General features: G+C 39.1%; 1 protein-coding gene across 1 annotated transcript in view; it reads left to right on the top strand.

Moving 5' to 3' along the window:
• The window catches only part of LOC129554180 (cell surface glycoprotein CD200 receptor 1), a 76,344-nt gene extending 64,364 nt beyond the window's left edge, over positions 1 to 11,980 (top strand). The window contains exons 5-9 of the mRNA XM_055422823.2: positions 2,763 to 3,080; positions 3,200 to 3,451; positions 9,039 to 9,144; positions 9,689 to 9,734; positions 10,916 to 11,980. Of these exons, the coding sequence (XP_055278798.2) occupies positions 2,763 to 3,080; positions 3,200 to 3,451; positions 9,039 to 9,144; positions 9,689 to 9,734; positions 10,916 to 11,056 (863 nt within the window). The 3' untranslated portion in view covers positions 11,057 to 11,980. The remainder of the gene's footprint in view (positions 1 to 2,762; positions 3,081 to 3,199; positions 3,452 to 9,038; positions 9,145 to 9,688; positions 9,735 to 10,915) is intronic.
• The last annotated feature ends 330 nt before the right edge of the window (positions 11,981 to 12,310 follow it).

Raw genomic sequence — 12,310 nt, 5'->3', positions numbered from 1 at the left:
AAGTCACTCAGTCATGTCCAACTCTTTGCGACCCCATGGACTATGCAGTCCATGGAATTCTCCAGGCCAGAATACTGGAGTGCATAGCCTTTCCCTTCTCCCAGCCCAGGGATCTTCCCAACCCTTTGATCCCCCAGGGATTGAACCCAGGTCTCCCGCATAGCAAGCAGATTCTTTACCAGCTGAGCCACAAGGAAACCCCAAGAATACTGGAGTGGGTAGCCTATCCCTTCTCCAGGGGATCTTCCCTACCCAGAAATTGAACTGGGGTCTTCTGCACTGCAGGCAGATTTTTTACCAACTGAGCTATCAGGGAAGCCCTAGGGTGAGGTTGTGAGCAAAGAAAGGAAATGCTTCAAAGCCAATAAGAATTTGTGTGCAAAAGGCTGAATAAGACTGGAAGAGATTTATAGACAAAGGATGCAGAGAAGATGGGATGTGGCTGCTGGTTTGGGAGCAAAGAAGAGACTCTATTGTTTTCTCAGGAAGTAGGAAGTAGGAAGTGCAATCACCCTAGTTGCTCTTATATGGAGAATGTATTTGTTAAGTGCCAAACCCACTGAGTGTTGTGGAGGTACTGGCCATTGGTAAATTATCATGATAACTTACCAATGATAATTTATTAGTTAATCATTTTAATCCTGATAATTTATGAAAAAGTATGGAAAAGGAAAGAAGAGGATGAAGAAAGGGGGGAAATACCAATAACATTAGAACCATCGATAAAGGTGAAGGGTGATTGACTTGAAGGTCACAGAATGGAGGAAAGTGAAAGAACACAGAATATCTGCTGCGCTTGGAATCCTCACTGATGGAGTTATTTCTTGATACTGTACCCCTGTTCAAATGTGTTTATTTGATTACCAAATACTTCCCTTTAAAAAACAGAGTCAGATCTTGAGGATATATATTAGCAAAACCATTAAACCTTATGCTGTTTACCAAGGTAAAGTTCGAACATATAACACAAAAGAGCATTCACAGCTTGCTATCTCACTGGTCTCTTATTTTTCTGGTTTTATTTTAAGCATCATTCCTTTATGCACATATATGCTTCCTACATCCAACCTCTAGCAGATTTCTAACAAGCCATATTCTTGCTTGTCTCCAAGCCTTTGCCAAGCTGGAGGTTCTCACTATGAGCCAATGTCACTTGGAGTGATGGAAACAGCATGGGTTTAACTGCCCTCTTACTCTAAAATCCTCCTCATTTCTTTATCTAGTAATATGATATTTATTTGGCCATGAAATGAAAAGGCTTGAGTACATCACGGAGGAGGCAGATGACATCAAAAGAGGAGAGAGGAAATATTAAATGCAAAGCTTAGAAACATAAGCTTAAGCTTCATTCACATAAAAAGTTTGTCACACCACAGCTGGTTTTGTTCATGTTAAACTGATGAAATCACTGACACTCACCTTTGTTACAGGTGACTTGTAACAGATACACCTCTCAGCAAACCCCTTTCAATCAGGGACATGTCAGTTTATGGGAGAGCATGAACTTCTATATTGGGAAATGCTTGCCAGTCTTAATTTTTATTTTAAAATGGAAAAATAGGTCAATGCTATATTTAATCCTGACAGTGATATTAAATGTATGAAAACAAGATCTGTGAACAAGGTTCACAGCAAACTATCAGGGAGTATTTATGTGAATGAATAGAAAGGAAGGGGAACTCTTTGAAAGACTATATATTATACTATCACACATTTGCAATAAAATCCTTTTATAGAAAATTTACAGAGGAAAATAATCCTTGTTTTTCATTTGATTTGCATTTATATACTATACTACTTTTTTTCCCCTAGAAAAATACTTCTAAGCATCTCTTACAGCTTGGCATCGTCATTTTTCATTTATGTGAGATGGTCCGACTACTGAGATTACAGATTATTTTAAAATCTGATTTAACTGATTTTGTGATTCTCTGAATAAAAATTAAAGAAAAAATTCCAACTTCTTCAGCCTGAATGTCATAGCTATTTTTAATGAAAATACCATATCTTTGCAGATTTATGTTTGTCTGAAGTGCCACCCTTAAGAGTAGGTGTTTAGTTCTGATGTTACTGATTTTTCACTTTCATCAAAACTTGGGAGGAGAAAACCACATTACTAATAATTCCATTTTTCCCCCTTAGAGCATGAGTTGTATGGTAAATTTAACGGTCTTTTTGTCCAAAAGATTAGAGTTAGAACACTGTCTTTGTCTTTTAATTCAGATTCTATTTTCTCATCAGTTTGTTTCATAGGTATCAAATCTTCTGATTTAATTTCATGTCCTGTTCTGTTCAGTCGCTCAGTCGTGTCGACTCTTTGCGACCCCGTGGACTGTAGCCTACCAGGCTTCTCCATCCATGGGATTCTCCAGGCAAGAATACTGGAGTGGGTTACCATTTCCTTCTCCAGGGGATCTTCCCGACCCAGGGATCGAACCCGGGTCTCCTGCATTGGAGGCAGACGCGTTAACCTCTGAGCCACCAGGGAAGCCCTATTAAAAATCATCATATATATAATGTTATTTTCCTAATGATACAGGAAGAAGTTGGTTAATCATTGGATGGATTTAATATTATACTTTATATATATTTCATGAATGTTATTTCTTATTTAAGTCTAATATTTCTGGAAAAAACCACCTGCAAAGTAAATTTTAAGTACAATTTCATGTAATATGTTGTGAATAAATTTTGACACATCAAGTATTATAAAGCTTTTCTCTTATTATTCTCTGTTTGTGTGTTTATGTATGTGTCTCCAGTTGAAACTTCACAATCAGTACTAGTGGATACAAAAGCTCTGCTCACTTGCCCTCCTGTGCGGTGGCCAAGTGTGTTGGTAGTAACATGGGAAATAGTCCTCAGAGACAAGCCGCCCTGCTTCAGAGCCTATAGACGTGATAGAAATCAGACCACAAGAGGAAACTGTACCGACAAGAGAATAACCTGGGCCTCCAGACCTGACGAGAATCCTGCCCTTCAGGTTGATCCAGTGGCCATCACTCATGATGGGAATTACACTTGTCAAATAGTAACAAGTGATGGGAATTTCCATCATGAGTATCACCTCCAAGTATTAGGTAAGGAACGTCACATATTGAGGTGTTTCAGATAACCAGATTTTGGGCTGAAACAAATCTCCATCTAAATTCCATGTCCCATGTGTTAAGACTGAAGCATTTCCCCTACAATTCTGCAGTGCCCCCAGATGTGACCCTGATCCAAACTGAGAAGGGAACTGCAGTGTGCAAGGCAGCTGCAGGGAAGCCGGCTGCACAGATCTCCTGGACCTCAGAGGGGGATTGTGTCACTGAGCAAAAGCCTTACTGGGGCAATGGCACAGTGACCGTCCAGAGTACATGCCGCTGGGGGGGCCGCCATGTGCTGAACGTGTCCTGCTCTGTCTCCCACTTGACTGGCAACAAGAGTCTGCTCATACAACTGAGTCAAGGTTAGTAATTTTTCTAGCCTTATTTTTGATTTTTCCATTCTTTCAGAAGAGTTACCTTAAGAAAGAAAAAGGAGTATGCAAAGAAATTTCATTCAAGGATGTCCTTTCCTCCCTCTACTTTATCTCCGTCTCCTCCTCAAAGTAAAGGATTATCTAGAAGAATAACACAAAAATTTGTTGTAAAAAGCTATGTTATAGAATGAAGTTTATTCTACTTTTTTTTTTTAAGTTGTGTAGAGCAGCTTCCAGGATTTCAGTTGCCCTCAGTTCAGTTCAGTTCAGTTCAGTCGCTCAGTCGTGTCCGACTCTCCGCGACCCCATGAATCACAGCACGCCAGGCCTCCCTGTCCATCACCAACTCCCGGAGTACACTCAAACTCATGTCCACAGAGTCGGTGATGCCATCCAGCCATCTCATTCTCCGTCGTCCCCTTCTCCTCCTGCTCCCAAGCTTTCCCAGCATCAGAGTCTTTTCCAGTGAGTCAACTCGTCGCATGAGGTGGCCAAAGTATTGCAGTTTCAGCTTTAGCATCAGTCCCTCCAATGAACATCCAGGATCGATCTCCTTTAGAATGGACTGGTTGGATCTCCTTGCAGTATAAGGGACTCTCAAGAGTCTTCTCCAACACCACAGTTCAAAAGCATCGATTCTTGCCCTATGAGGGACTTAACCTGGGCCATGTCAGTGAAAGCCAGAATCCTAACCACTAGGCTACCAGGGAACTCCCAATTTATTCTTCCTTTAATGTTCTCTTCTGTACTAATAAACTGACTTGTATAGTGTACTTTTACACAAATACTTAAATGGTTTTAATAGAAGGATAAAGGGTAATTTTAAACAACTAATTATAATTTTATTAGAAGAATAAAGTTGCTCATAAATTACCTTCATGAATTTTCAGTCTGGTAGTTTTCTCCTCATGGTTTTTCCAGTGAAATTTCTTTAATGTCTTATAATAACATCTATGATTCAGTTCATTACAGTTTAGTTTCTCTGCTTTCTGCACCCATTCTACTCTAATTTCTTGTTATAAAAATATTGTTCTAATCAGCCTAACTCATATAGTTTAAAATCTATGTTGTCTATCGTATGTTGTTGTCTAGACAAGTATATCATGTAAAATGTTAGCCCTCTCTGATTCTCCATTCCCCCTGCTCCATTCTTATACACAACTCTCCAGAGACAATTACTTTCAGCTCTGAAAGTGTTTCTTCTAGTATTTGACTCAGTTTTTATTAACATGGTTACGGTGCTATTTCTTAATATAGCAAATTTAAACCTAGTGTGCATGTGTGCTTGCTAAGTCGCTTCAGCTGTGTTGACTCTGTGCGACCCTATGGACTATTAGCCCCTCAGTTCCCCTGTCCTCGGGATTCTCCAGGCAAGAATACTGGAGTGGGTTGCCATGCCATGCCCTCCTCCAGGGAATCTTCCCAACGCAGGGATCAAATCCATGTCTCTTATGTCTCCTACACTGGCAGGCAGGTTCTTTACATATGAGCTACCAGGGAAGGTCTTTTCTCTGAGGCTATTCAGACTCTGATGAAAATACCTCTGCAATCTCTTACCTTGGAGGAATAATCCTGACTATCTGAGAGTGTTCTGAGAGAAGGGAGGAGAGGGGTGTGTGTAAGAATGTGTGTGTGTGTGTGTGTGTGTGTATGTGTGTGAGTATTCAGAACTCAAACTTTCCTTTAAAGACACTTTATCTCCACCCTATATTATGTCTGGATCTTTGATTCTGGAATTTCTCCAGTTCATCTTCTTTGGGCCAAACTTCCTGTTTTCTGCTGGTCGGGGAAGTGTGGTGACCTGGTTGAGTGGGGTGGGAGGAGAGTTGGCAGCCTATCTGTTCTTCATACAGAACTTCAAGGAAGCTTCCAACTTTTATCTCCACACTTCACTCCTGACATTCCTCTTTCTCCATATTTTTTCCTTCCTACTCTAGAGTCTTCTTGGATTCACTAAGGTTTACACTTATTTCACTCTGAATTATTGGTCATTCTTCAGTTCAACTTTCACGTTAAAACAAGTTGAAATCTTTCATCTGCTCTTATCTTCATCCATAATCTCTTTATATTTGCAAGTCTATACTTAAAAAAAATTCTGCGCTCAGGGCTGGTGCACTGGGATGACCCTGAGGAATGGGATGGGGGGAGAGGGTTTCAGGATGGGGGACACATGTACACCCATGGCTGATTCATGTCAATATATGGCAAAACCCACTACAATATTGTAAAGTAATTAGCCTGCAATTAAAATAAATAAGTTAATTTTAAAAATTCTCTACTGATATTTTAGTGTTAAGAAAGGAGAAGAGGAAAATGTTGGGTTTAAAGAATGATTTTCTAAAGTCCATTCTTAAAGTTTATATATATATATATATATATGGACTTCCCTGGTGGCTCAGAAGGTAAAGGGTCTGTCTGCAATGCGGGAGACCTGGGTTCGATCCCTGGGTCGGGAAGATCCCCTGGAGAAGGAAATGGCAATCTGGCAGTGTTTACTGAGAAGAGTAATGCTCCTGGTTATGTATGAAGTCTGACCACTCAGTATTACAATATGACATCATATTTATAGATTCTCAGAATTGGAGGGAGTCTCTAGTCCAGTCCCACCCAATGCAGGTATGTCTTCCTCACAGGGTGGACTTTCACCTCTGTGAGTACACTTCCAACAAAATATAGCTCATTAGTTTGAAAGAGAGGGCTTCAAAACACTATTGTAGTTTTTAACTGTAAAACAAAAGTTTTCTTCTTTAAATAAAAATCCAGTGTTTAAAAGCAAAGTATTGAAGGAAGGTAGATTACAGCCTCCACTTACCTCTCTCTGCTGTCCCAGCCACATTCACGAAACTCCAGGAGCACAGTCTTAAAACCTCTCAGAGTCAGCCAGGTCCTTTGCTGACTTCTCCTCTTGTCAGATTGAGCTTATATTGCTGCCAGCAGTTAGTGAATAGTTTAAAGTTGCTGACATGCATTCAGTTCAGTTTCAATGCCTTGGAATAGAGGTGACTTCAGAATTAGGGTTATTTTTCCAAATACTTTTCTTACAATTCCCTATTCATTTCTGAATATTGGAGATGACCAATACTCTGTTACTGTAACAGAGAGAGATAAATTTCACATCTCTCCTACAGGAATTCACTACGTGAATCCTTCAGTTCAGTTCAGTTCAGTCGCTCAGTCGTGTCCGACTCTCCGCGACCCCATGAATCACAGCACGCCACGCCCCCCTGTCCATCACCAACTCCCGGAGTACACTCAAACTCATGTCCACAGAGTCGGTGATGCCATCCAGCCATCTCATTCTCTGTCGTCCCTTTCTCCTCCCGCCCCCAACCTTTCCCAGCATCAGAGTCTTTTCCAGTGAGTCAACTCGTCGCATGAGGTGGCCAAAGTATTGCAGTTTCAGCTTTAGCATCAGTCCCTCCAATGAACATCCAGGATTGATCTCCTTTAGAATGGACTGGTTGGATCTCCTTGCAGTATAAGGGACTCTCAAGAGTCTTCTCCAACACCACAGTTCAAAAGCATCGATTCTTCGGCGATCAGCCTTCTTCCCAGTCCAACTCTCACATCCATACATGACCACGGGAAAAACCATTGCCTTGACTAGACGGACCTTGGTTGGCAAAGTAACATCTCTGCTTTTTAATATACTATCAAGGTTGGTCATAACTTTCCTTCCAAGGAGCAAGCGTCTTTTAATTTCATGGCTGCAATCAGCATCCTCAGTGATTTTGGAGCCCAAAAAAATAAAGTCTGACACTGTTTCCACTGTTTTTCCATCTATTTCCCATGAAGGGACAGGACCAGATGCCATGATCTTTGTTTTCTGAATGTTGAGCTTCAAGCCAACCTCTTCACTCTCCTCTTTCACTTTCATCAAGAGGCTTTTGAGTTCCTCTTCACTTTCTGCCATAAGGGTAGTGTCATCTGCATATCTGAGGTTATTGATATTTCTCCCAGCAATCTTGATTCCAGCTTGTGCTTCTTTCAGCCCAGCGTTCCTCATGATGTACTCTGCATATAAGTTAAATAAGCAGGGTGACAATATACAGCCTTGACGTACACCTTTTCCTATTTGGAACCAATCTGTTGTTTCATGTCCAGTTCTAACTGTTGCTTCCTGACCTGCATACAGGTTTCTCAAGAGGCAGGTCAGGTGGTCTGGGATTCCCATCTCTTTCAGAATGTTCCACAGTTTATTGTGATCGACACAGTCAAAGGCTTTGGCATAGTCAATGAAGCAGAAATAGATGTTTTTCTGGAACTCTCTTGCTTTCTCCATGATCCAGCGGATGTTGGCAATTTGATCTCTGGTGCCTCTGCCTTTTCTAAAACCTGCTTGAACATCTGGGAGTTCACGGTTTACATACTGCTGAAGCCTGGCTTGGAGAATTTTGAGCATGACTTTACTAGCATGTGAGATGAGTGCAATTGTGTGGTAGTTTGAGCATTCTTTGGCATTGCCTTTCTTTGGGATTGGAATGAAGACTGACCTCTTCCAGTCCTGTGGCCACTGCTGAGTTTTCCAAATCTGCTGGCATATTCAGTGAAGCACTTTCACAGCATCATCTTTCAAGACTTGAAATAGCTCAACTGGAATTCCATCACCTCCACTAGCTTTGTTCGTAGTGATGCTTTCTAAGGCCCACTTGACTTCCCATTCCAAGATGTCTGGCTCTAGGTCAGTGATCACGTTATCGTGACTATCTTGGTCGTGAAGATCTTTTTTGTACAGTTCTTCTGTGTATTCCTGCCACCTCTTCTTAATATCTTCTGCTTCTGAATCCTTAAGGCAACAAAATCCTGATACAAGATAATGTCTGCTGAAAACTCAAGAGTCTGAAATGATGAAGCAATTCTATTATAACAATTAAAAATTAAATCACAGAAATAAATTTCATGTACTATAAGACATTCTTGTAGATGTAAATATATATACATATAATTTTAAAGTAGACTTTTATTTTTTAAAGCAGTTTTAGAATGATAGCAATATTGAATAGGAAGTACAGAGAGTTCCAACAAAACCCTTGTCCCTACAGATGCATGGTCTTCCTGTCTATCTATTGATCATCTCCCACGCTGCAGTGGTACATTTGTTATAATCAATGACCCTACCTTAACGTACTATTACCACTCAAAGTTCATAGTTTACATTACGATTCACTCTAGGTACATGTTCTATGAATTTTGAGAAATGCATAAATGACATACATTCACCATTATTGTATGGTAGAGAGAAGTTTCACTGCCATAAAAATCCTCTATGCTCCACCTATTCATGCCTCCATCCACCCTAACCTTTAACAATCCCTGATCGTCTTACTCCATAGTTTTGACTTTTCCAGAATGTCATATGGTTGGAATCATGCAGCATTTAGCCTTCTCAGATTGGCTCCTTTCACTTAGAAATATGCTTTTAATAGTCCTACATGATTTCATGGCTTGATAGCTCATTGCTTTTTACTTCTGAATAATGTTAAATTAGTCCATGGGGTCACAAAGTGTCAGACACGGCTGAGTGACTGAACTGAACTGAGTGTTAAATTATATATTCTTGTGTCTATATTTACAGGTGCTGAAACACCAGCACACTTAAAAATTTTATATATCATTGCCCCTATTTTTATTATCTTGATCGTCGTGGGATCCATTTGGCTTTTGAAAATCAGTGGCTGCAGGTACTGACTGATGCTTTCTCTTCTTCAGCTTTATTGGGTTAAAAAGAAGTCAGAAATATGGAATTGACTAGGTAAAATTAAGATTTTAACATCAATTCTCCCATAATCAAGAAGTATACCCTGAAAATAAAATACCTGGACTACTCTGAATGACATGGGGGATTTTTCTAGGTTGTTTAGACATGCAGGTTTAGCGAATTAGGCTGTCTGGGCAGGATCTTGGGAGAGACAGTGCATGCTATTTTGTATTTGGGAAAAGAATTACAATAATTAATTTCATATACCAAAGATGAGGTGTTGCAAATATTCCATTACACAAGGTTATTTGCATAATTTTACTTATCTTTCCAAAATTCAGAATTATCTTATTTGGATGTTAACTGCAAGCAGCATTATTCACTCATATCTGATAGTTCATTTCTGACTTATTATAGTTTCTATCAAAATGAACCATAATTGTCAATAGCACACTCTTTTGTTTTCTCATTTTCAATCTGAATAATCATGGTTTGACATTTATTCTAGCTTATTTTTATTTTTACAGAAAATGTAAATTGAAAAAAACAGAGCATACTCCAGTTGTTGAGGAGGTAAGATTAAAAAGAATATTTGCAAACTTTTAAGCCACGTAGTCTGAAAATCTACTCAGTTAGTTTAGTTAAGTCGCTCAGTCGTGTCCAACTCTCTGTGACCCCATGAACCACAGCACGCCAGGCCTCCCTGTCCATCACCAGCTCCCGGAGTCCACCCAAACCCATGTCCATTGAGTCAGTGATGCCATCCAAGCATCTCACCCTCTGTCGTCCCCTTCTCCTCTTGCCCTCCATCTTTCCCAGCATCTAGTCACATAATTTGTAATTTGCATCAATATTAGTTTTTTAACTAAAAAGAAAAAATTCTACAATACTGTCAGATGTACTTATTTTGTTAATTATCCACCAAGCACTATTTAAACACACCACAAATCCATATTTTTAAGAACTGCATCCTACAAAAGACATCATGTTAGCCTCGTTTGGACTGTAATCTTTGGAGAAATTGAGTTAGTATTTCCTCCTCCATTAAACCATCTCTAATTCTTGATTTCATTTTTTCAATATCATCATCATTTCTGTCTTACCTAAAGTGAAAGTGAAAGTCACTCAGTCGCGTCCAACTCTTTGCGACCCCATGGACTATACAGTTTGTGGACTTCTCCAGGCTAGAATACTGGAGTGGGTAGCCTTTCCCTTCTTCAGGGGATCTTTCCAACCCAGGGATCAAACTCAGGTCTCCCCCATTGCAGGCGATTCTTTACCTGCTGAGTCACAAGGGAAGCCCAAGAATACTGGAGTGGGTAGTCTATCCCCTCTCCAACGGATCTTCCTGACCCAGGAATCGAACCAGGATCTCCTGCATTGCAGGTGGATTCTTTACCAACTGAGATATCAGGGAAGCCCTTCTTATCTAAGTTTAATACCTATCCAGCTCTAGAATCTATTATAATAAGTAGTTTACTAAATCTTTGACACTCTTTTCTGAAATACTCCTCATGTTACTTCACTCTTCTACATTCCTACTTTCAGGCAACTGTTATCATCTGACACTGAGACTTAAATAATCAAAAAAATTTTGATAGTATATGAGAGAAGTCTTGCTCTTATGTTCCTGCAGACTCAGAGACCACTATTGGTAGACACTAAAGTTGTGAGCATTTGTTAGAAAAGCACAGGTAGTTAGGATTTCTGTTTTTTTTTTTTCCAATTGAATTTAACATTGGGTTATTTCTCAGGATGAAATGGAGCCCTATGCCAGCTACACAGAGAAGAACAATCCACTTTACGATATTACAAACAGGGTGAAGACGTCTCAGGTGTTACAAAGTGAAGCTGATGGGATGAATCTCCATACTATATATGTTCCTAGAGTATAGCACCAGGACAAATGAATCAAGATGCATTACAGATACTGTTCTGATTTTCTTAGAGTTCTGGAATGGAAAGCCTATTTTGAAACTAGCTTTGCAAAGATTCTTAGAAGGCAGAGACATTATAGAGGATTTGCATTTATATCTTTATACATTTGAACTTTTAGAATTTTAGCTGTTAGTGGCTATTTCTTTAAACTGATATTATTACAAGGAAAGCACATGCTCATGATAAAATATTAAAATTGTTCAGTATAGTAGATGATGAAAATTGAGTTACCTCAAGTAACTTCACAGAAGGAATAATTACCAACAGTTTTATGTAATATATGAGGAAATTTCTATGTGCACATGTCATACCTATATATGCATTGTATAAGTATACACTTACATGTCCACTTACATATTCATACACATATAACCTTGTCAAGACAGAAATAGAAACATAGTATAATTTGTTCTGTACTTATAGAAAGTGAATAATATAATATATCTTGAAGGTCTTTTGTATCAGCACAAGCAGAGCTACCTCATTCTTCTTAATGGTTACATATAATTCCATTGTATGTAATGGAATTTAATTTAATTAACCCTGTGGTGGACATTTAGATTGTTTTGTTTTGCTATTATAAACAATACTACATAGAATGTTTCTTGTGGATTTCTCTCTTTGAATGTGTTTGAACATATTTGTAAGATAATTTCCTTGAGTGAAATTGCGAGGCCAAAGGTTTTGTGCATCTTTATTACTGACTGATATGTCAATATTATTAACTGCTGTGTCAAATTGTATCAATTTATATTCCCTCCAATCCTGTTTGAATGTGCCTTTTCTATTATTTTAATATCTGTAAATTGTCAACCTTCTGTTAGCAAATACAGGATAATAATAAGAATTTCCCTATTTAATAAAACTGAGTTTATATTTTCCTTCGTGTGTGCATGTGTGCATATGTGTGTGTGAGAGAGAGAGGAACACACATGAGGACATTAGCTTCTTCTGAACTTATTAAATTTCTATAGAGGCATTGCTGCTGCTGCTAAGTCGCTTCAGTCGTGTCTGACTCTGTGACACCCCATAGACGGCAGCCCACCAGGCTCCTCTGTCCCTGGGATTCTCCAGGCAAGAACACTGGAGTGCTATCTAATGCCTAATAATGTGATAAATTGGAAAAGTGTATTTTTATGGTATACATTTTATTGTGATATGTTTATCAAATAACAAATGTTGATTGACTATATAATCAGCTAAATATGCAT

Source organism: Moschus berezovskii, chromosome 1 (assembly GCF_049115385.1).
Source record: "Moschus berezovskii isolate FMDL1 chromosome 1, NW_MosBer_1.0, whole genome shotgun sequence".
NCBI classification, from domain to species: Eukaryota; Metazoa; Chordata; class Mammalia; order Artiodactyla; family Moschidae; genus Moschus; species Moschus berezovskii.
The sequence above is the reverse complement of the archived record's forward strand: the minus strand, read 5'-3'. Positions and strand labels throughout refer to the sequence as shown.